Below are 25,738 nucleotides of genomic sequence, written 5' to 3' on the forward strand. Positions count from 1 at the left end.
ATGTTAAATTAACTTGATATTTGTAATTGTTTTTGAACATGTTAGTAGAAATTTTTTTCACTAATTGTTAAATTCAGACTTTAAAGTTTTACCACAGTTGGAAATGGAAGGATGTATTTATATTAAAGGTTTAACTGAAGAATAATTGATTTTTAAACTTTGTGTTTCACTAAATGCCCTGTCTTTTCAATGAAAACTTGACTTTAGCTTGAACATGCCACACCCGTCTGTGAGGATAACAGATAGTATGCCCACACCTGAGGAATGTGGAAGAACACAAAAGTTACACAAGCTATTCTCTAGTGTTCTTTTCTCCTGGGCAGATCAACAGCCAGAATTAAGTCAGGTAAACGCTCTGGATACCGAGCCAAATGAGATTATGTCTTGTTGTAAAATACAGCCCTTAAGGCATTAGTCTTGCCCCAGTGACGAGGACGCCTCTGTGATGTATGAATCACTCGCAGAGAGTGCTCCAATCAGTCATTAAATACAACAGAATAATAAATACTATACTCTTTATTTAAATATTTTACAGATTTGAAAATGTTTTTACAGAGCTTACACAACTGAACTGTACACCCAAAATATATATATATAGTCACGTGCTCTGGTTGTAACAAAGTCTTTGAAAGAGAATGATGAGAGACTTTAGGGTAAAGTGTAAGAGCAGTTATGAATCAGAAACCTCATGATGACAGTGGGCATAAAATCAGACAAGGAGAATTGCTTTTGAAAACGGTTAAGGCTGCTTAGATTGTCTTCAGTGCTAAAACACTAACTTTTTGACCATAAGCTATTCTGCCCTGCCCATCAGCCCCTTTTCAAAATGATACTGAAGTCATCCAATTTGAATTAATCAGACGAAGAAGGGGAAACAGTCTTAGATGGTGCAGAATGTAAACATCCAAGTGAAGATCCACAGGGAGGATTTTCTTGGTGTGATGGCTTAATAGCTACTCCCAAACTTCTGACCTAGCCCAGAGAAGCAGATTATAAGAGTGGACATGTATATGAAGACATGTTAAACCAGCAGGGCATGATGGGAAAGCTGTTCTCACTTATATGGCTACTCACCGGTAACAGTTTCAGGCTTTGTGCTCAGTACCTGGCACAAAGTTGAGGGTTTAAGGAATAATGGATGTTTGCCAGTATCAACGAATCCTGATACAAGGCACATTATTGTTACAAAACAGATTTTACAAAGAAATATTTCAACTGGATTAGGATGCAGAGTGCAAATCTGTCATGATGAAATGGAAACTGATTGACCATTTTTCACGTTTCCTGAAGTGACGCGACATATGACCGTGCCTTTGGCGCTCTACAGCAGAAAGGATGGAGAGAAGGAAAGGAAAAGTTGATTGAGAAGAAGTTCTAAAGCTACTCTGTTGTAATGATCAGTCTGTAGAATTCAACAATCCCACTGAAGAAAAGACGTTATAAAAATACATTTGGTCACGTGACCAACTTTCATTGTGTGGAGCTTTTCAGATATGCTTCTTAAGCTTTGTGCGTTTAAGGCTGCGAGACTTTATCAGCCCAGTGGATATGGAGAAGTCTGCAGCCTTCATACCCATCTCATAGACACTTATTACACATTTCAATTCACTGACGAGCATTGAGTGCATTAATAAAACCCACACTTCACACATACACCCATCACATTTAATCACAATCAAGACTTCAGCAGCGGCTGTGGGATTAAAGGGACAATATGGGGGTGAAACTCTAAAATAATTGTCCCAGTAATGAAGTAATAAATGTGGTGCTCTGTCCAAATTGCACTGGCTTGGAAAAGGCAGCTGCCACTCTTGTGAAATCTTATTGGATCACCCTACCAAGACACTAACCACAGACTTATACGTCACGTATGCTATTTCTTTTGCAAACATTCAACAGAACAGCACACAGGTCATAACTTACAATCAAACATATACTCCCTGCACAAACATACAAGGTTCCAGGCCCTTTGACAAAGTTTTTGTTTGAATCTATCTCCATATTATTAGGGACATCTGCTTCAAAAAGGCAGCCCATTTATTGAGCCCTAATGCTGCCTTTTCCTGCACAGTTCCCTTCTTGACACTACTTAATGACTGTACCTTTCCCTTCTAGCAGTCCAGCCAGGCGGGGGGCTTTTACAGTCTTACACCTAGCTTCCTGCCACATCTGCCACTGTCTCTGCATCCCAACATCCTCCCGGTCCAAACCACCCATCAAAGAAAGACGACTTATCCTCATCAGACAGGATCATCATCTCCTTGTTGCCCAATGACTGCTTATCCCACGCAATGGGATTATCTAGTGAGCAGTGGAAAACTGCAAAGATGCCAACACTGCACCCGGCCAAAAGGATGTTTCGGGCCTTCAGTCTTCCTTATTTATTCACTCTCTGCTGTTTGTGATCAGAGAGGAGAGGGCATCTGAGTTTTTCAAAGGGAAGGGTAGAAAGAATCGATGGTCAGCTGGGGCGCTAAGGCGGAGTAGAGTCATACATGCAGGGGGAAGCATGAGACATTGGTCCTTCATCCTGGCCAGCAGGAATCAGAGCAGTCTATCGCCTGCGGATGCATCCCTGCCACAGTTTTGCACAAACTCTAGTCAGTGTATTCTGCCACGATGGAAAGCAGCACTGTGATGTCATCAGGCTTTCCCCCTAGACAAAAAAAAAATTAAAGTGTCCTGTTAGGGGTGCTATTGAAAAAAAAAAAAGAACATTTCAGTTAAGAAACAAACTTAGCACAAAAAGTACAGAAATTTGTGTTTGGTAGGGTATATCTTTGTTGCTTCTTGGCAATAAAGCTTTCTGTCACTGGAAAACCTTTTTATTTTCTTTTTAAATGGTACCACATTTGTAAGGAACATGCATTTTTGGGATGAGCAGCAGAGCTGAGTATGTGGGTTGCGCCCATGAGAAATGTGCCAAATCCCCCAGTTGCTGACAATCAGGTGCCAACTGTCAGCCACTGTGAGTGTGGGCCCTGCTACAGTGGTCGGTAGATGTTTGCTCCAAAAATCGGCATGCCACATTTGACTGATCTAGACAGGGCCCGTGTGATAGGGCAACTTCAAGCTGGTGTTCTGCAAAAACAAGTTGTGGCATTATTTAGAGTAAGCCCTAATACCATCTCCAAACTGAAGTCCAAGTTCCATATAACAGGGGATGTCAGAGAGAGGCTGCCAAGTGGCCGTCCCGAGAAGATCACACCCCAAGAAGACCCTTTCCTCACCCTGTCAGCACTTAGGAACTCTAGGCTTTCTTCTACAGACTTGCAGTCAAGGTTTGCAGGATGATATGACCAGCAGCTCTCTGCCCAGAATATAAACAGACTTCACGCAGCCAATCTCCGGTCTCATAAGGCTGCCAGGAGACCTGCCATGACTGCCTTCAGGCCAGTTTGTGTTGGTGTCAGCAACACACGCACTGGAACCTGTACATTCGAGGAACGTTCCGTTTAGAGATGAGTCCAGATTCTGCCTATGGCAGTTGGATTGTAGGCTCAGGGTAGTGAGGGAAGGACAGAGAATGCTATGCTGATTTCTGCACTGGTAGAGTAACAGCTTTTAGTAGAGCCAGTGTGATGGTGTAGGGTGGCATCTCCCTCACTGGAAAAATAAGGTTTGTCATTATTCGAGGCAATCTCAATGCAGAGAGATTCTTCAACCAATGGAAATCCCACAGTTTATATCTCCACATATAATAGCTCCACAGTCTGGGACCGAACTCTATCCTCAAAGATGACAACGCTCGCCCCCACAGAGCAGGTTCATCGGAAACTACCTCCAGAATTTGGGAGTGGAGAGGATGGAATGACCTGCCAGAAGTCCTGACCTCAACCCCATTGAAGACTTGTGGGATCAGCTTGGGCATGCTGTTCGTGCCAGAGTGACCAACACAACCACTTGGCTGACTTGTGAGGAGAAGGTGCCAGGCTGTTGCGGCTCTTCCACACGCTACAAAGGCTCCTGCTTGTTATATGAAAATAAAACTGTCAAATTGCCATTAAGTCCTGTTTCTTCAGACTTCAATGATCCAAACCACCAAACAAGAGCCAGTGGAAGAATATAGCATAACCCACATAGTCAGCTCTGCTGCTCATCCTACTAATGCATATTCCTTACAAATGTGGCACCATTTAAAATGGGCATTCACAGGGTTTCCAAGATTTATTGCCACAAATCATTGTTACAAAAAAGAAATAGTTAATCAACACAAATTTCCTTATTGTTTGTTCCATGTTTAAATACACATCTTTACATCCAGCCTCTAAATTTCAAACTTGATCCAAGTGAAACTGATACTTACCTCTTACATTCAGTCCATTGTCACAGGCAAACTGTGCAAAAGGCGACATGTAGTTGGGGTCATACGCCAGCACGTGGGCTTGTTCAGCAATGCTCCGTGCAGTCTGCTGGATGCTCTCATAATTTGTGTTCTAAGTAGCAAAAACAAAGCAGACATGACAGTTGTATTCCAGAGATACAGGTGGATCACAGAAAATAAAATATTGTGGAACAGTTCAGTTATTTCTGCAACTTGATTTAAAAAGTGAAGTTTTCTAGCACAGTAGATTTATCACACCTGAAGTGTAAAATTTCAGGCTAATCAAAAACAGGTGCAAAAATGTCATTCCACAGAATACATGTTCATTTATGCACCCCATACAGCCCGTCAGCAGATAGAAGAATGAAGTGCTCTCAATTCTCTTAGGGCAGGGAGCTGCTTTCTTTCTCGACTTGATAAAACACAGTGTACCAACACCAACAGATGACATTGCACCTCAGATCATCACTGACTGTTGAAAATTCACTGGACTGCAAGTAACTTTGATTCTGTGCCTCTCAACTCTTCCTCCCAAGGACCTAAAACTAGAAAGGCTCATATTCTCCTACCCCACCAAAACCCCACCTTTTTGCCTTTCACTTCTTAGTTGCTGGTTTAAGATAGGGTATCGGGCCCTCGAAGAGAGAACAGAGATAAGTGGTCATATCTCATAAAAGAAATGCAAGTTTGTCTAAAAGAGTAGAACCCCTCCTTCCTGGATAGTGTATTTTAACGTTCAATAAGCCAAATTTTTACAGTCAAATTTCTTTCTTTCCCTAGTGTGTGAGAAGCAGCTTTCAGTGATGAGGCTAGGATTGGCTTTGCTTAATTTGATGACACAATCTGAGATTCCTTAAATACTAAGTAGATCTGGAACCAACTTGATCAAAGTAGTGTAGATATCAATTTAAAAGTACTGACCTGCTAGGTCTGAATGCTGGGACAAAAATGAATATTATGGAGTTTTTTTTATCTGCTGAAAGCCTTCTGTAACAGGTTTATTATAGTGGAGTTGACTGGTCAAATAGATTGCAATGTATCATATACAGTGCATTCGTAAAGTATTCAGACCCCCTTCACTTTTTGAGTTTTGCTATGTTGCAGCCTGATGCTACTGTAAAAAAAATTATTCTCATTAACCTAAACTCAGTACCCCCAAAATAAATTGATTGGACATGGTTTGGAAAAGCACACACCTCTCTATAGAAAGCTCCACAGCTGACAATGTATATCAGAGCAAAAACCAAGCCATGCCTGCCTGTCTGCAGAGCTCAGAGACAGGATTGTCGCAAGGCACAGACCTGGGGAAGGCTGCTGCACTGAAGGTTCCCAAGAGCACACTGGCCTCCATGATTCTACAATGCATTATGATTGGCACACAAGGACTCTTCCAAATGCTGGTCACCCAGCCAAACTAAGCAATCGGGTGAGAAGGGCCTTAGTAAGAGAGGTGACTGAAAACCCAAAATGACTGAGCTCCAGAGATCCTGTGTGGAGATGAGACAAAGTTACAGAAGGACCAGCAACTCTGCAGCTCCACTTATGGCAGAGTGGCAAGACAAATGCCTCAGGTCAGTGTAAAACACAGGCCAATTTGGAGTGTGCAAACACATATTGCACAGAGAAACTGCTTCCTTCTAGCCACTCTGCCATAACTTTCATGATGGTTATTGTTGCACTAACTCCAGCCTCACTCCACACCTTGTGAAGCTTCTCCAAGCCCTTGAATTGGCTTTTCTTGACAATCCTCTTGCTTGTGCACCTTTTCCTACATGAATATCCCTTGATATGGCACTCTGAGAACAGCCCGCCCTTTCAGCAACGGCCTTCTGTAGCTTATCCTACCTGTTGAAGGAGTTAATGAGGGTCTTCTAGACTACCGCCTAGTCAGCGGTCTGATTGTGCTTGTGTCTAGTGAATCAGACTGAGAGAATAAAGAGTCAAGAAGCCTTTGCAGGTGTTCTGAGTTAATTAGCTGTCCAGAGAACTTTTCAGGAGAAGAGCTTCTCTGAGAATAGAATATACACAATTTTCACTTTCTGAAATAAATGACACAGACTTCTCCACGATATTCTAATTCTTTGAGATGCCCTTGACTGAAGTTTTACCTACAAACCATTGGGTGCCTCAGTGCAACTTACCTTGAGTTTCTTTAGCTCTTGCAGGATCATGTAGTCAGGCATGTTATCAAATAGCCCATCAGTTGCGGTAAGGATGATGTCACCTAGCTGGACATCGAAGGAAGAGCTGTCTGCTGCATCAGGGCTGCAAACACAGATGGACAGAGTCAGACAGAGGACACAGTATGAAATCATGAAAGCCATTTAAGTGAATAAAGATATAAAAGTTCTTTTGTCCCACAGTGAAAATTAAAGCCTTTCCACTGGCAGGGTTGTGACCGCATTAATTCACCCTGTTTAAGCTTTTTCTTTTAAACCTTTACACCCACGTAGGAAATCTGTCCATCTGAGCTGATAGAATAATCTCAACCTTTAACCCCATGTCTCCTCTACTCAAGAAAACACTCTTTGATTACAGTGCATTACCATTACCAGTCAGAAAATATACTGACAAAAGCTATGAGAGCTAAGATCCCACATGCTATCAGCTTGGCTGCAGACAGGAGCACATGTGCAGGATGAGGATATAATAAGTCATCACAGGGGTCATGAAAGGCTCTGCCATTACTATGATTGGTGCTTCAAATAAGGGGAAAGAACATAGCTAGATTGCAAGTGTCAATTTCACTTCTTAGAAGATGCCCTTGCCCCGCTGAACACCCTCAGGCCAGCCATGAATGTTATTCATTACAAACTGTCTGCACTGCATCATGACACTGAGCCAGGGCTCCCAGGAACAGCCTGTCCTCTGCTGTGATTCTGGTGTCAGTGAAATTAAATTCACAAAAAACAACTCTAGGTGACAAATAAAAAAGAGACAATAAAAGCCTACTGCATGTATGGATCATCATAATTAGGAATTAAATAGTAAAAATTGTTTCTAGTTGTACATTGGGGGTAGAAGTTGTCATAAAAATGAACCTGCAGCCTTTTTTAAATTCATCATCCATTTTGTAACACTTCCATGAGTCAAAGCCATTTCTCAAATGACACCAAGGACAGACACTTTAAAAAATTATACAGTGAAACATCCTATCTGCAAATCTAATCATTAAGATCTTTGGACCAATTGTTCTGGTTTATGGTTAGGAAGCAATTTAATGAGAACACCAAGTTTCCGATAATTGTCAAACCTGAAAAACTGACAAAACTGAAGTGCACGCTGCACCATCTAGCTGGCTGTCCAGATCAGCCGAGTTTCCAGCATACGGCGTCTCTGATGTGGTTGAAAGTACGCGAAAAATAGTGGGGAACTTTGAGCATTCCCCTGTTGCCTACTCACATCAGTAGGCTGTGTCAATACGGTCAGGAGGAAGGTCACATGGACTGCAGCAGTGAAATATTACATTTAAAACATGATGCAAGTGGCGCAGATGGCCTTGTGGTTGGGTCATGCCCCGTGTGCACAGGCAGCCTGGGGTCAAGTCCAGCCTGTGGCTCCTCCACAGCAACTCTCTCATCCCTGTTTCTGTCTCTACCCACTGTCCTATCTCTTGAATGAAGGCACAAGAGTTTAAAACTTTATCACACCACACTCTCTATTTGAACTGCTGACGAGAAGTCAGCACATCAAATTCAACATCTGCTGACCTGTTCCCTTCTGTAAGAGTCCCGAAGTCTTTTGACACAGAGGTAGACTCTGATCACAGCACAAAAACTACACTAAACTACTAAAGACAACTCTATCAGTCTGTTTGTTATAATAACCTGGTAGAAGGGACGCTATTTTGAAGTTAACAAAGTGCAGGGGGGCAGCTTTATGTGCAGCTGACTACCATGCCAGCCACAGCTGCTTCAGACAGAGAGGCGAATCTTTGTAGAGAAAAACATACATCTAACTAAGCAGTAAACTTGGGGGCAGGGCTGGGTGTTACACCAGCATCTTACAAAAAAAAAAAAAAACCTTGGAGGAAGTGCTGGGCACTTTATTGTCCACTTACAAAGACTGAGGCTATGAGGTCGGGCTGGGTAATAAATCAACCATGAAAAAGACTATTCTTGGTATCGGCCAAAATGCTATTTCAAACATCAATATTAGCATCTGTATCACTACAAATCCCCATGCTAATGGAAAATTAACAAGCCAGGGCAAGCATCAAAAAGAGATCTTAAATGCACATGCAATAAACTACAATCTTTTAGATGGTCAAATAGCCAACGTAGCATTAAAAGCCATATTTAACAGCAACATAAAAAAAAAGATGCTCATAAAATCTTAAAAACATAAAGCAATATTCTTGTGTTCTACAGTCAAAAACATGTTTTAATGCAATTTATCTTTGACCCCTGCGCTCTTCTCAATTGGTTGCTTGTGATGAAGGATCTGAGACCTAATCTGCTGTTGCAATCAATCACTGAGTAAATCCCTCTACTAAAGGAATAAAGTACACACTTTAAAAAGGATTGATCATTGCAAATACCAGGATAAATCCTCACCTGCTAAAGTTGCAATGAGATGTCTGAGATTGAATTCTAGAATATAATAATGAATGAGTTAACAGTCCTGTATGACTTATGCACATGTTAAGGCTCATCTTCCCTCTGATTTCCAGAAAGACTTAATAAAGAGGCAACATAATCTGCTTGGTTCAAGACTGAGTGAGTGAAATGGTGGCTGAGCCTGCCGGTGCAGGATTGGCTGTGGGCTCTTCGGCCCACACAGACTTTGACCCGGGTAAGAGGCAAAGCTTGGAAAATATCCAGCCCCTGCGCTGCACTCTGTTGACGTCTACTGTGCTGCTTCTTGGCAAACCATCGCAACGAGACAAAACAGCACGTGGCCCCTGACACACTGTTACATTACAGCTGAACGCAGTGCAGTACCAACATTCATAAATACAGCTGTATGGATATTAACTGGGTAAATAATCATTGAAGATGTTTCCAGTTATCATGGTTTTGGCTTCATATTTTTGTGTGGGAGAGCTTAAAGAGGAGACGTGTAGGAGTCAAACTAGAGTCCAATGCAGCAAAGATGCGTTGGGGTTGTACCACAAAGATCCGAGGGTGAATCGAGCTTGTTGAGTCTTTAGTCAAAGTTTTCTGTGTCATGGCTCCATTTTTACATGCCAAGATCAACATGGTTACATAATCTAAAGGCATGACCTGGTCAGTGATAGGTTATCCTTAGAGCTAAGGCTTAAATCGGCTCATTGTGTGCATGGAAATCTTTGGAATACATTGTAACATTACATTTGAAATGCCATAAAACACCAGTTCCCAACCTGGGGTACGTGCGCCACTATGGGGGTGCCAAAGATTTCGGGGGGGGGGGGGCAGGGCTCTGTCTGCTCTGACGTTGTCAAATTTAGATGTGCATTTATTTTATCAAAATCATGATTAGAGACATAATGTTTGATGGGCCACCCTAGAAATTAAAAGATAAAGATGATCAATTAAATTCTGAGAAAAAAGTAAAGATTTTTGAGAAAAAAGAGATTATAAAGTCATGTATTAACAAGAAACCCAACTCAAAATTTCAGTTTAAAAATGTGTACATTTTGACGTCATAAACTCTAAAATTTCAAGTTTTCAAAACGTCAAATTTATGACCCTGTAAAGTCAACACGTTGCAAGAAACCAAACTGAAAACAGTGGTGGGATAGCCCAATTTTACAGAAATGCCTCTTCTAAGTCCAGATGGTAATGATAATGTGGTGATTCTAGGCTAAAACCACGACTAGTCCCTCACTGATCAGTCCCAGTAAAAAGTATAATCAAATAAAGCTCTCATCTGCAGAACTTGTACAAGGAAAACAGCTTCATATGGTTGGATTTTCTTCCAGCCAATCAGCCAGAACCACTGCCATAGAATGAAGCAATGCAGTTACAGTAACACACAGGCTGACTGTGTGCCTCACATCACAGAACCACTCCTCTCATTTTTTCCAGATCGTTTGATATCAGGTATGCACGGTGGTGCAATAGTTAGTGGTACGAACTCTGGTCGGACAGGTCCTTTCTATCTGGAGTGTGCATGCTCTCCCTGTGCATGTATGGGTTTTCCATGGGTACTCAAGCTTCCTCCCACAGACCAAAACAACGATTGTTAGGTTAATTGGTGACTCTAAATTGCCCGTAAATATGTATGAGAATGTGTCTGCTTTATTTTCCTTTACATGTCAGCCCCACTATTGACTGAAGAGCAGGGTGTACCAAGCCTCTTGCCCAATGAAAGCTAGGATTGGCTCCTGCCACCTTAAACGAGATAACTGGTAATGGATGGATGTTTTATATCAAATTCATGTTTCATTTCAGAAGATCGTTGCTAGAACTAGAAGACTCTAAGGAACTTTTTCCTCTTTGGCTTCTGGTTTAACAAGAAAACCCAGATAATAAAACTGACGAAGCCTAGTTATTATCACATATTAAATCAATCCAATGAATTTATCAAACTTTCATTTCTCACAGCCTGAAGCAGAAAGCCTAATCTAACAGGGAAATGTTCACAGTCAGCTTTATGGAACCCAGTGTCTCTAACTGGAGCCTGATTTCTGAAGGGGAACCTGGCAATATTGAACATTTTACTTGTAGCAGCCAGAGTATAGAACATGTTATCCCAAACATATTTATTGGTATTTAGTAAATCCCTCCTGTGTCTATGGGTGAGTTCAGGTGTTTGTGGTCCAGAAGGTGTGCTGAGGTGCTGCTAAGTGTCTCACCTGTCACTGAGGACAGCTCCTTCAGCCCCCGGGGGAGCGATGGACAGTTGGAAGGGCGTATTGAAATAGTGCTGCTGCTCATCTGAACGGTGGACCACTTCCCCTCCCCGGACCACCAGGAAACCCGAGTCTCCAAGGTTGGCTGTGTGCAGCCGGTGGCTCTGCCGGTCTAGAACCACAATGCAAGCTGTGCTGCTACCTACAAAAAAAGGTGCACATGTTCAGCCAAGGTTTGAAATATCCCAAAAGGGGTTTACATCATCATCAGTTTGGTCTGCAACAGTATCAGAGAGCAACCATGAAAAAACTTAAAATATTTAAGATCATTTCATGTTGTATGGATTATATATTATAGATTATTTCTGCTAAAAGTAAAGCAAAAACATTTTTTCAATATTGTAATACATTCACTATAGGCACATAATGTAACTGCAAATGCGTGTGACATTCATCACAAGCATATTTTCCAGACAAATACAAGTAAAATTCAGTTTGACTCTACAAGTAATTTTATCATTATGAAAACAGGTTATCTTAAAAAAAGCAAAGGTGTTACTAATAAGGCTCCACAGGTTATAAGTTTACATGACAAACAAAGACTGCCTGAAAGTCAATTCATAAAAATTGCAATTTCATTTACATGAGTCATTCATGAGAACCAGCTGGCAAAAATTTGGCTAATCGGATGGAGCCATTCACACCATACAGTATGTCACATCAATCCACAGCTAGCAAGCCAGCAGCTATACTTATGTTTTCTGTCATTTGACAACAGCAATGTAACGCAATTAACTGAGTTTACATTTCAATTCTGATATTCTATGTCCATCAAAACAGTATAATCTGGTTTAAATGTTTACTGGGCTGCGTGCTGTGTTGCCTTCTTTTTGTCTAATGGTTTTATCATGTGTGGTAATGAAGTGCACCCTCCCTCACACTTTTGATGTGAAAAAGATCTACACTTTTGCTATGTGAAATTATTCTGGATTCAAGAGGGAAAAGACCATGAAAATGTTGTTTAAAATGCATTTAATAAAAAAACTGAATGAAACTGTGGAAATCAAAGTAAAAGCTAATATGCACATTTAAATACTTCTGTACTGATCACAAGTCATGGAGGTTTTTAAAATCAAATTGCACATTAATAATGCAGTCTTTTTTATTTTACTAATAGCTACATCAAATCTGAGTGTCATTTAAGCCATAGCAATGTGAAAGTCAGGCCAGCACTCTGAATCAAAATGGAATTCAATCATTATTCATCAATTAATTACAACTTAAACCTTTGAAGATCTTGTTAAAGAGAAACCATGACAAAGACTCTTGAAAAGAGTCATGAATATGATAAAGTTTTTCAATTCAAATACCTAATTCCCATAATAAATACAAGGAGTAAACAAATTTGCAAACATCAAAAAAACTATGACTTGTGACTTTCTACATCTATAAGGAGAAGAAAACAGCTATGTTAATGGGAAGATACCAATCTAAAGTGCGTTTTGCAGACTGATTAATGAGGTTAGCCTGAATACACAAACTTGGCGTAACTCGATAAGCGTAGCAGGTTTAAGACTTTTTTTTTGTTATTGTTCTTTCTCCACCATCTGGGAGATGCTGAAGAGGAAACATGAGCTGGTGGAGCAGGCAGACAGCGTGCAACCACACCCTGCTGGTGATTCATCCGGCATACCAAAATATGTTCTTTGGGATCAACCTTGAAAACCCCTATGCACTCTGACTCACTCCCTTTCCTCTTGGTTTTCTCTCCAGTGGCATGGCTACACACACTGGCGGTCTCAAGAACATCCCTTCTGCAATGAAGAACATCACAATGCAGTGTGTTGTTTCCCTGCTACACATGTGATAACGGGTGGAAAAGTACTGACACGCACTGAGGCAGATATCTGATCCTAAAACATTTGTTCCCTGTTACATGTTTGTGCTCGCTTTGTTGTTGGGAAGAAGTATAGAAGAGGAAAAGGCTTCTGGAAGTGAACTGCACCGGGGCAGGTCGGGACTCGGGGCATTCCCAGGACTTCTTAATGGGATCTGGCTGTTGTGACTCATAGTGCAAAAATCTCGATGCAGCCACCAATGAAACAGTGGGGAGCAAACAGCCTAGCCCATGGTTGTGTACTTAGATTTAAACCACATGGAAAATAGCTGATTGGTAAGCAGCTATTCACATTGTATGTTGTGCTGTTCAGACCAGCACAGTGCATGGGATGGATCTTGATTCCTGTAGTAAGGTTTCTAAACAAGTTGAGAGACTCTCACCACAAGTCTGCAGTTCTACATACATACTAATACAAATTCCAAAGAACAAGGATGACTCGGTGCCTTCTCCTACTCAGTAGGCTATATAGAACAGTTATTTCTAATTTATATGAATGAAATCATGACCAACTCAGAAAAACAGTAAGTCATATATGTGACCCCAGGCATTAATGTAGCTTTACAAAGGCACTGTTCATGAAGTGGGAAAACAAACTGTCTGGGCAGTGAGCAGGCATCCATAAACAGAGGCCTTAAGCACTTTGCATACTAGTGACAGGTTTGAATCCCAATCCTGGTGCATATTTGGGGTATGTCTTTCCCCACTCTCTTTACATTTACTCTCTCTTCAGCTGTCCTATCTAGTAAAGGTAAAAAAATAATCTTTAAAATCTGTTATCCTTTGTTTATATTAGTGTTGAATTTAGGGATGATGCTTTAGAAAAACATTAAGCCTATGTTTCCAGAGGCTTTACCCACCCAGTAGTGGCACTTTGTTCTGCAGCAGTTCATAGTAGCTGGTTGTAAGGACTCCCACAGGGTTGCTGGGAATGAACCGTCCCTCCTTCACCAGCCTCTCACATGTCTTCATCAGTGTGCCCGAAAACTGAGATGGGTCCACTCCATAGTCGCGCCATCCACCTACTCCATCTGCTACACCTAAAAGACAAATGTTTATTTAATAGTTAGATGGGATAATTTACTCTTTAATTTTTCTTTAACATGACTATCTACCGTTGCTTTTCTTTAAATTATGCATGCACCTAAAGCTACATTCAGACCTCCAAAAGAGATTACTTTCCCTAGATCTCTGTGCAGTACTCAGACTTGTTCCTGCAGTGACCGTCTTGTGAGAAACGATAACAATGCCATGCAGCTGCACAATTAAGACAAACAATGACCACTTTCACCAAGATTCAAGACAGAACATCCAGTACAGTAAACAAGACCACGTAGGAAATCAAGAAAATGTCACAGACTGCATTAAACACCTGGGGAGTTTTGACTTTGACCTGCCTTTAGTTCTGAAAATGTTAAGTGGATCTCACATAACTGCATACAGCTAGAGTTTATTCTAATACCCACTTTAATATGGTGCATTTTATGCCTAAAAGCATTTACTTTGCCTCTTGGTGACACATATGAAATCTGTGATCCAAGCTTCCATAAAAACCAAGCCTGTTATAATCCTTTTAAAGAAGCATGCAATGCTTTGTTGGTTATTAAGAGCGCTTGTTCCCTAAGAGCATTTCGATCAGCACAAAGATTTTCCCAGAAAGGAAACCTTAGATTTGTAAGTCCCAGGACTGACCATACAAGGATGGCCCTCAGCGTCTCCTCTGACTCTGCCAGAGCAGAGAAGCAGGCCTGGAGGAAGCAGACAGAATCCATCTTAAAGGTGTTAGTGCTAACTTTGCAAACCCCTCATAGACAGGCTCTGATGTTGACAGTGCCCCATTCTTCTGTACAGGCACTAAGGTCACCAGACCCAAGATTCTTGGAGGCCAGAAATCCACATTAAGCCTCGGGAAGATTGTTCTTTCACACACGTCCTCACTATTACATTGTATTTAATCTATCAACTCTTTTAAGAAACACCTGAAAATATGTTTATTTAGGCTAAAGTTGGGTTTTATGACCCTTTGTAACTGCTGCTTTCTTTGTGTTTTGTCTGTACGGGGTGGAAAATAACTGATTACATTTAGACAATTTAATGTAACTGAGTAGTTTTTTGGGGACTTGTACTTTTTTTAGTACATTTTTGAATCAATACTTACATGTCTACTTAAGGAAGTCTAAACCAGAGTAACCATACTTTTACTTGAGTACTATACTCTTGATTCTTCAGTGTTAGTTCAACTCTGTTAAGAATCACTTGATCTAAGCTCTACCCACTGCAATTTTAAATCTTGGGGACGTGTGGGCAGAGTTCCTCATCACGCCCTTGAGCAGGGTGTTTAGATGTGTTTTGCGTTTGGATGATGCCAGTCATACAATAGCCATGGTAACATAAGCAATGTTTTTACAATCCAGTTAAATTTTTCTGATTGGAGATTTAAACTTCTCTATTCTCATGGATGCTGAAACATGCAAAGTGATTCAGACGTGTGCGCTCATGCATCATACATCTGCTCTGTATAAAACTGCTCTGACTTGTGCAGTATCGTCCCACTGGTCAAATCTACTGAAAATTTGCAGTAGAGGAAGAAATTCTTCTACAACTTTGTTATAAATAAGTTGACATCCTTCACTTGTTTTTTTCAACTCCTCCAAGCGCAAAAAAAATTGGATTGTTCTACTCTGTTGTGTCTGTGCCTTATATATAAACTGATCAACAATTCTGAGCTCTTTTAGAGTTTCAAGCAAAAAAGGTTGTCTAGGCAACAGACCAGTTTTGTTTTGCTGGACTTCTGTCTGTTCTGTCTCTGAGGCAGACAAGAAAAAAAAAAAAACTCAAACAGGGATCAGAGCAGATCGAGTGTTTTCATGGACGCTAATCCAAATGACTATCAGCATAAACCGCCACTCCAGATCATAATGAAATTTCTTACAGAATGAGGCAGATCTGAGAATTTCACTCTGAATGAAGTGTTTACATGAAGCATTATTATTCAATTGCAAGTGGCCCCTTTAAACATAGCTAGAGATCCCTGCTGGGGTCCTTTTGATTATGTTTCTGGTGGTTCTTTTTGGGGATGTGAAACATAGTTGCACCATGAGTGAAGCTATCCACTGAGTTAGAGTTCCAGTCTGCATCTTTAGGTGCTAGTTTAACTACATGTAGTGTGGATCAATATTTAAAATGCTGCATTTAACTTCTGATGAGTTAAATTAATGCTGTCAATTTTGCTGTGTATTTTACTTTATTTTTAGTTGTGACTTCACCTGAACAACCTGGTTGAAAATCAATTTTCTTGTTCTTCTTATCAGTAGGGAAAGATTATATTTTACTGTAAAACTCCTCAGTAGCTATTCGGTTCTCAGTATCTAAAGTACTGTTTACCTGAGTATATTTATAGATCAGTACTTTAACTTAAGCAGATTTTCACCAAAGTAACCACACATCTACTTGAGTACAATAGATGCACTTTTTTTTTACTTCTGGTATTGTATCTACCTCTTTTGATGTTTACCCTTTTATTTTACATCTGCTATGCACATAAACTTTACTTACTTGTTACTAAATTTTATAACTAAACAGACTGTCCAAATATAAAGTGGCTTTGTTAAATGTCTTTTTTATGGGGTTTCTTTGAGGTTTATTTAGGAATGAGCAAACAGTAATTCAGTAGCACTGCATAGTCCATCAGAATTACTGGGCCTTTGAATTATTATGTCATTTTAATCATTACTCCAAAGCAGTTGTTAAATCCTGCAGTGAATTCTGCTATACTTGAGTCAGTGATGTTGTGTTGAAAATAATCATCAGATCAAGGGTCCAGTTGCACTTTGTACAAAGGACTCGCAGCTTTGAGTCGCAGATATAATCAATAAAGAGAACAACGGACGGTGAAGCACACTGATGATGTGATGTCAGTAGAGAAGTCAGTCTGAAAGCACCTAACCCTATCACTGCGCAGCGCATGTTTTTAGCCTTCTGAAATGTTTAATATTGTTACATTATGGTACATGAGAAATACTGGCTTTGTGTAAGGTGTAGTAAGCCATGGCTGAATTATATGACGTTTGACCTCCCTTTACGTCACGACATATGGATGTCGCACTGATTGGTTGATGTTTCTGTAGCAAACAAAGCAGGTACTCACCCAAAACATCCGCGGACCTATGCCGGGCGATGAAACAAGCGTCGTCCCCATAGCACATCCCTTTCTTGAGAATACCTTTGCGGAAATCCTTGCCGAAGCCGCAGCTTGCTGTCACCAGGCTGTAGTCGCGGCTGTCTGTCTGAGAAAGTCCGCCGATGACAGCTCTGGCAACCAGTCTACCGTACGACAGCACGGACAACATCACATACACACAAGCTCCCACCAAACAAACCAGCCAAGCTAGCAGCCCCGCTAGCTTAGCGTCGATGTATGCACGCTATATTGACTCCCTAACAATGCTGGAGATGTACGGCTGCTAGCCAGACACTACCGACAACAACAGCCGCCACGCACGCATACACAAAGCCTTCCGGTGATGTAAGTAGTCTCGCGGAGTTTTTCTTCCAGTTATGAGTCAGCTTGGAGGAATTTACAGAAACCAGTCCCCTCTTCCACTCCAAAGGACCCTTAAATGTTGGTTCTTCGTAGCCATGGTGCCAGGTCTGGCTCTAAGGGACTACATAACACAAGATGTGAACGGACAGCCCTGTGGCCCCTCACGCTCAGCTCTGCTAGCAAGGTCTTGTGACTGTTCTGACGTCAGACAAGGTTACGCAATCTACGTTTTCCTAATAAGGAAATATAACGGCCAGTCAGCTATTTCTGCGTTTGAAGAAATACAACTACATTTAAGCGTTTGGCGGAAACATGGTTTGTTTCATAAAATACCTTAATATTTTTTATTTTACATGGCGCATGTAAGCATAAAGAAATATAGGTATAGGCGATAAAGAAATTAAATAATCACTGAGAAAACTGTTAAAATAAGAATGAAATAAAATGTGGTACAATTTAAAATTAAATCAAGCACCTCATAAACTATATCTCGGACTAAATTGTATTTTATACTATATTTTGTCTCCCCCTTGTGGGTGTTTGTGACCGATTAGAGACCCCCTTAAGAGCTCTGGCGCAGTATCAATTATCAGTTTACCAGAGGAGGAAAACGTGCAAGACTACATGAAAAAGTACTTTGGTTAGAATTCATCTAAACAGGAAAAAAATAAATCAACTAGTAAAAACTTTGTAATTTAAAATTTACATGAAGTACTGAGTAGCTGACAGTAAAATATACTTCCTAAATGGCAGCTAGGCCACTCACGGGGGGTCACGGAGGTCTGCAAAATCACGGTCCATTGTAAAGTTTATCTGTCATAACCATTTTTAAAAATCTAAATAACCCCTTCTATCAAAGCAACAAATATTGATTTATTTATGTCAGAGTACTTCGTCTTTTTAAAAATGTAAACACCTTTATGTTAAAAGTGGCAAAAATGGGTGGAAAAGGTGGTGAAATGGGATTTCAAAAATAGCAGAAATGGCCTAAAATGCCTGAAATATGTTGACAGTGGGAAAAAATAGGCAGAGTGGCAAAAACAAGCACACAAACATTCAAAATGGCCTTTAAGTGGCAATAAATGGACATGGCAAATAATGAAATGTGGTTAGAATTGGCATAGAAGGGCTAAGAGTGTTGAAAAGGAGTCAATGGTGGCAAAAACTGGTCAACAGAGCCAACAATAGGCAGAAAGGGGAAAAAGTGGTTGAAAGGGTTTAAAAGTTGCAGGAATGGGCAGAAAAAGTAGTGAAATGTAAGTAGCAAATTTGGTTAAAAGTGGCAACAGTGTGTTCAAAGTTGCAAAAATAGGTAAAGAAGCAATGAAAAGGGGTTAAAATGTGCCAAAAATAGGTGTTACAAATGAGTTCAAAGAGGGGTCCAGGAGCTCAGTCAAATCTGTGGGTAGTCCTGACTGGCAATAGCAGCATGAGAATATGGATCTCCAACCAGGTTCAGTTAGTCAAACTTTCGTGATACATTGCAATGAAATAGCCATATTGGGATGTGATTTATCATTCTCTGGCCGTTGTCCTCTGTGTAGTCAAAGCCAAACTACTGGCAAGTTCATGCTGTTGGCAGAAAGCTAGAACCGCTTAGTTTTGACAGCAAGTTTTTCTTTTAACTCATTAACTGATGTTTTTAAAAATGCAGTTGAGTAGATGCAAATAGTTCCTTTCCAAACGTGTATTTCATTTGTTTTGGGATTTGTAAAACACAAAAGAATTAAAGAACAAATGACGCTAAGATACTATTTCCCCCTAAAATACACTCGAAGTTTATTAGAAAGATTTAGACATTACAAGAGTGCTTGTTTATTGATTTAATTTAGCACAAGACTTGTTTCAAAATGTGATGATGATGCAGTGTAAGGTCAATATCCTATAACACTGATCGTAAATAAACAGTAAATAATGGTTTACAGAAGTAAACAGGTGTTTGTGAATTTTCCCCATTGGTTTTATAGTCATTATTACCCCTTACCAACAGTGAGAAAAACATGGTAAATGACAAAGAAATTAAAGAAACTTGAAAAAATTGTGCACAGCTTCAAACAAGGCATTCCTGTGCAGAAGGAGCCGTATTGTTACATTTTCCTGATTGAACAGTCATATGTGGCAAAGACTAGCTGCAAAATGGAGTGCAAAACACCTGAGGTTTTCATGGTGACATATCAATTTACCCCTGTGGACAAAACAACAAAATATTTGCTTTCATCAAGTAGGAGTGAATATCTTTTCAATATTGGCAGCATGAAGGATAACCTATCCTTCAAATGCAGAAGACGAAAGCAGAATAGAGGAGTGAAACTCTGCCATTTGTCCCCAATCTCATTTCTTGGCTTGCTTGGTGACCATGTTGCGAGGGGGAGTAACGGGACGGCTCCCGTTGGGCTTCTTCTTCTCAGCTGGTTTCAAAATCTACAAAAGTCATCACAAGAATTAGAAATCTCAGCTGAGATCACATGACATCTCTGTCAAACCCTCCCCTTAAAGGTCAGAATTATTTTTTTGATCCTACACTCTAGAATCTCTGTTTAAAATTCAGCTTTTCTTGTGTATTTATTTTTCACATTTTAATTGATACATATCAATATCTATAAAGATAAATGGAAAAAAATAACAGGCACAGTAACTTGTATTTCTTTCTTAAAATGCTGCACCTTGGTATTGTTAGTGAGACTGTAAAAATTCCTTTTAAAAGAGTAAACAATTGTTGACGGCACTGACCTGAAAAGAGCACATGAGGGTCTCATCCACACTCATCATGGCACCAGCATTATCAAACTCCCCACAATAGTTAGGCGCTGAGAACAAAGTAACGAGCTGCCTCTTTGCAAAGAATTCATAGCCATCCTCAACAACCTGCACAGGAGATAAAAACGATAAGAGAGAGAGAAATTTCAAAATAAACTCTTTGAACAAATATGAACAGTTTAATATGGAACATTAATGGAGTCAGGTGTAGTGTGGCAAAGTGGATCCAAATCCAATGGGTCAGTCAGTATGTTTACATTCAGATAAGACGAATGTATTGTATTGGTACTAAAACTGGATTTTTAAAATACATGTAAACTTGTTTGTCCAACTGATATTGTACTAGGTCTAGTTTCTAGATGTTGGACTAGAACACCTACATAATGTAGTTGGAGATGGTAAGCTGTGACTTTATAAAACAATGTAACACTACACTTTAGAGCCCCATGACAACAACATCCTCGCGGAAACATGCTGTTAGGGCACGTCAAGGAGAGCACGCTAGTTTTTTCACGTATGTTTTAGAGCGTATTACAGCATTTTAACGTCGTCTAAGTTGCATCTTTGTGAAATAAACAATGATAAATGCAACTGTTAATTCACATGTCCACCATTATCTAAAAATCAATATCAGTATAAATATCAGTATCGGCCCCAAAAATCCCATATCGGTTGGGCTCTAATGTACAATGACCTACCAACATGAAACTGTGTTGCACTGTTTGTTTAACAGAAGATTGAATTGTGATTACCTGATGAGCGCGACAGATCAGATCCAGATCATGCTTGTGCAGGAACTTGGCCACGACTTCTGAGCCAAAAGTGAATGATACACCCCTGTCGTTCTCCCCCCAGCCCAAAACATCCTTGTCGGGATCAGACCAGAGCAAATCACACAGCAGACCCTGATCAGGGACATCAGTTGGGCGCATGATGCGTCTGATTTGCTCCATGGACTGGAGGTCAGGTGACAGTCCTGAAAGGAAAAGAGGGAAATGTAAAAATTAACTCATTGATATTAAAGTCAAGACCTATTAGAATAACGTCCTAACAGCATGCAAATGTCAGACATCCCACATCATCACACGCTTGTGTGTCCACCCTGCATCTTTTGAAAATTTCCTCCCCTGCCCTGCGAATTTCAGGCTTCTCTTGTAAATAACATGATATCTACCACAGTTATTTTAAATGCCGACAAACGGAAGTGTGGTGCTTTGTATCGATGAGCCTGCAACAGCTTTGAGCCAACCAGTTATACATCTGTGTTGGCAAGTGTCAAAACATTATAGACATGGATACGGGTAATATTAATGCACAACTATCTCCACCTTTTAAAGCAAGCCAGCGAGCTTTGTTAAGATATGAAAATGAAATAAAATCAAAGAAATCTTTCTATTTGATGCCTTATCATTTATCTCTTTCCTTGTTCCTCAGCCATCTTAAATGTGAGCAACAAAGAAGAAAATAGGAACAGGGTGACAGGGGAAAAACACTGTCCTGTCATGCAGCTTCGCTTGCATGCTGTTAGGATAATACAATAATAATCAACAGTATCAAGTTGATTTTGGTGCAGACATTCCCTCACATTGACTGTAGTTATGTGGAGGACACAGTAGTACACACGGGTGAGGCCTGCATTTGTTTACAAACTGAAATGACTTCATTACTCAAGAACAAATTACAGTTGATGACTTACAACTTAGACTATTGGGACTACTTAGAGCTGAAATTGAAGGGGGGGGGGGTGTTGTACAAGAAATAATAAACAAGTAAAACATCAAATTTAGGACTGAAATATTGTTTTCTTTTAAATTTCCAAACAGAACCGACCTCCATGGCAGCAAAAGATCTTCTCATCAACAATTGCAGCAATTGGGAGACAGTTAAAACAATCTGTGAACGTCTTCCAGAGCTTGATGTTGTACCTTCGTTTACCTACAAAGTAAAAGGAAAGAAAATCCCACATTGGTCAGCTATAATTAGTTTGTAAATATTAAGGATGTGCACAATACACTGATTAAACATCGTAACCTTACAGAGCTCCAGCACCATAATTAATAGTTGGTTAAAGTAACTGATATTTTTTATTTATGTCGGTCAACAATAGTGGGTAAAGAGACAGCTTCTTAGAATAAACAATGAGGGCAAGCGTGTTTACTTTTGTCATTTACATGTTATTTAATAGACAGAATAAAGAGATGATCCTTGCTTCATATGGCACACTGAACATGTGTGCTTGATGGTGTATTTATGGTACATAAATGTTAATGACAGGGTGTCATATAGCCCCGCAAGAGACCAGGCCCATGAGATGTTTTGAAGAGATAGGACATTTTAGAAAATAATTATGCGAGACTTTCTGAAAGTAAGAAAAAATAGGCCCTATCTGAGTAAAATACATGCACACACATTATTCATAAGTCCAAACATTGCTAAATTTGGCTGATTTCATAAAAGCAAAAATGGTACCAAATGAAGGGCCATTTGGGAGTTGAGAGTGCCGCCACTTAATGCTGAGCTGAGCCAGATGATCCTAATCACTTAAAAGTGCTAGAATTCCAATAACTACTCCAGTTATTCACACTGCAAACCAGTTCGACATCATTTTCCAACAATTCTATGCCCCGCTCAGAAGGTTACACAGTTCATCCGAGCAATGACTGCAAGATGTTTAGAGTTCAGACTTGTAAAACTAGTCTAAAATTTAAGTTCTGTTTAACTGACAGGTATATCAGTTGCAAAGAACATCCATCATAAGTATAGATACCAAGATCTTTTTTTTTATTGCTGTTATCTCCATAGTTTCATAGCTGTCTGTTTCTCTCCCTCTCTACATCCAGTCAGTCTTAGCAGCTGACAGTCCAACGTCAGTCTGCTTCTGCCTGAGATATCTCTCTGTTTAAAGGGGGTTTCTTTAGCTACTACATCCAAATGATTGCTCAGGACGGGTTTAGTTGGATCATTGGACATTATAACACAAAAAGAACATTTTAGATCTGAAAATGACATTAAAACATTACTTTGTTGCATTTCTCACTTTATATTTAATGATTTTGGGGTTAACAGATTGACTGTATGGACCGACATAGATTTTTAGACTCACACTCATCATAGAAACCATATATTCTGTTGATTGAAGCACACTCATGGTTCCCCCTCAGCAGGAAGAAGTTCTCTGGGTATTTGATTTTGTAGGCCAACAGAAGACAGATGGTTTCCAGAGACTGCTTCCCCCTGTCCACGTAGTCACCCAGAAATAGGTAGTTGCTTTCTGGAGGGAAGCCCCCATACTCAAACAGCCTCAGCAGGTCATAGTATTGCCCATGGATGTCACCTGTAGGACAATGATAAATGATGAATCAACTATCCTGCAGCACTAAACTGCATAAGCTACAACTGTGTTTTGAGGAAAACTGTCAGCTTCTCTTTTGACAAAGAAAGAGATGCAATTCAAACAAGAACAGATATACCATAAGAATTCATATAAAAGCCCAGGCTTTAATTTACTTCAGTCTATGAAATCAAATTGCACGTATTTAACAAAGGTATCAATACCAGAAGAGCCTTTGATGATTTTAATCAAAAATCATGCATTTTCAAGACTGGACAAACAATAAAACTGTAAATTCACACTAAGAGAATATTCAACTGTGTTAAAGAAGATCAAGAGAGATATTGGTAAAAAGATCAAATTTAAAATCACAGCCTATCTCTGCCAACTAGCTGCTCCGTGGAGGAAAGAGGGAAAATCTCCTGTTAGTGAGTGCTATGCTGAATTCTGGAATATCAAGCAGTTTTTTTACCATTGAAGTTTCTCATGAGGTATTGAAAAAATATTGCTTTTGTCGTTTCAATCAATTTTCATTTCTAAGATCCGCTATGGCATGTGTCTTACTGTTCTGATATGTATTGTCAGTTGTTACTCTGCTATAGAGATGTGTGCCTTTCTGAATCATGTCCAGTCAATGTATTTTTACAACTGATGGACTCCGATCAAGAAGCATCACAGCAAAGATCAACAGAAACTGAAGGCACCTGAGCTACATTTCAAATGTTTTTGCAAAGGATCTGGGTACTTATGTAACTGTGATAGTTCAGCTTTTTATTTTTGATTAATTTGCATAAAGGTTTTAAATTCTTTTGTTGCTTTGTCAAGATTGGATACCGGGAGCAGTAAAAGTGATTTTTTTATTGTAGCATGAGGCCGATATATAACTAAATTAAAAAAGAATGAGATTTGAACATTATGTTCAAGCGTGCATGCATATTTAACTTACCGCAGATCTTCAGCGGTGCTTCCAGCTCCAGAAGAATGGGTTGACTGAGAAAGATCTCCCTGGATTTGAGGCACAATCCACGAATTTCATTCTCCTGCAGCTGTACATTCTTGCCAGGCTTTGCCCCTCTGACTATACAAGAAAACATAAACATAAAGTCAGTAAATGCAACGGTGGAGCACGGTTCCAGATGAAATGGGAATATCTGGCATCTCCTTGCTTGTGCTGTGAGGGACAGATGGAGATCACAGATAGAGCCCATTGACAATGTTTGTGTGAGTAATGCAGTAATTATAGAAATAAGTACATAAATAAGTACGTGTCGTTTCGAGCCCTTCGGGTACAGTAATATATACATTTTTAACAGATACACATATTCAGCGCTTACACTTTAAAACACAGTTTGAGTTTGGCTTGCTAAAACTGCATGTTATCTGGTGTTGGTAAACACTTATAGCTAGCCGCCTATGCACTACCACTGTCATAACGTCACACAGATAACTGAAGTGGCGTTACAAAGGTTACATTTCACCATTTCCTTACCTTCTAAAAGACGTTGGATGATACTGTCTATGTTGAGCTTGTCAACATCAGCCATTGTAGGGTTGGTATATATAAAACTAATTCAGTCAAATCTAGGTCTCGGCGTTGACACACTTGTGAAAGCTAGCCCGCTAGCTATCCTGAAGTAGCTACACAACGTTAGCTTCGTTGAATTCCGGCTGAGGGTAAAGATGTTGGCCTGACCCTGCTTTTATTTAGCTACTCTTTAAAACTTATGAATATCTAACAAGCTACTTAGGTTTCTCAGTTTAAAAAAATCTTCATCCAATGGCGGATTTTGCTTAGAAACAGGGACTAAAAATAAATAATACCGCACTAGCCGCTAGCTAGCGCCCGACGGTATCCCGTATCTGTTTTTCTCTGCCGCACCTTGTACTGCTAGCCAGTTGCTTCAAGGAGTCTGCTGCTAGCTGCTAGCTGCTGCCCCCTACTGTCCTGGATGGATAAAGCGTCTTTAACGCTCAAATTAACAGACATATACAGTACTAGTAGGGTACGCATTTTTAACATGTTCACCTTTCTTTCTAATTGTTTAAATGGCAACTCTTAAACCAGTTTATGAAAAAATATTTATTCCATCATTCATGGAAAGAATATT

The 25,738-nt window shown here is 40.0% G+C and overlaps 2 protein-coding genes across 2 annotated transcripts; both read right to left on the reverse strand.

The window, feature by feature from the left end:
- Nucleotides 1–501: 501 nt before the first annotated feature.
- pptc7a (protein phosphatase targeting COQ7 a) lies at nucleotides 502–17,713 on the reverse strand. Its single transcript, XM_041787395.1, has 6 exons — nucleotides 17,147–17,713; nucleotides 13,860–14,039; nucleotides 11,106–11,304; nucleotides 6,466–6,589; nucleotides 4,307–4,436; nucleotides 502–2,656 (listed from the first exon to the last, which is right to left on the reverse strand). Exons 1-6 carry the CDS (start codon nucleotides 17,346–17,348, stop codon nucleotides 2,598–2,600), a joined length of 894 nt encoding a protein of 297 aa, XP_041643329.1. The 5' UTR covers nucleotides 17,349–17,713; the 3' UTR covers nucleotides 502–2,597.
- Nucleotides 17,714–19,352: 1,639 nt separating this feature from the next.
- ppp1cc (protein phosphatase 1, catalytic subunit, gamma isozyme) lies at nucleotides 19,353–25,518 on the reverse strand. The gene is made up of 7 exons (XM_041787886.1): nucleotides 25,120–25,518; nucleotides 24,577–24,708; nucleotides 23,403–23,633; nucleotides 22,130–22,234; nucleotides 21,052–21,275; nucleotides 20,273–20,407; nucleotides 19,353–19,963 (listed from the first exon to the last, which is right to left on the reverse strand). Exons 1-7 carry the CDS (start codon nucleotides 25,172–25,174, stop codon nucleotides 19,874–19,876), a joined length of 972 nt encoding a protein of 323 aa, XP_041643820.1. The 5' UTR covers nucleotides 25,175–25,518; the 3' UTR covers nucleotides 19,353–19,873.
- Nucleotides 25,519–25,738: the final 220 nt, after the last annotated feature.

The sequence above is a fragment of the Cheilinus undulatus genome, linkage group 5, assembly GCF_018320785.1.
Source record: "Cheilinus undulatus linkage group 5, ASM1832078v1, whole genome shotgun sequence".
In the NCBI taxonomy this organism is placed as follows: domain Eukaryota; kingdom Metazoa; phylum Chordata; class Actinopteri; order Labriformes; family Labridae; genus Cheilinus; species Cheilinus undulatus.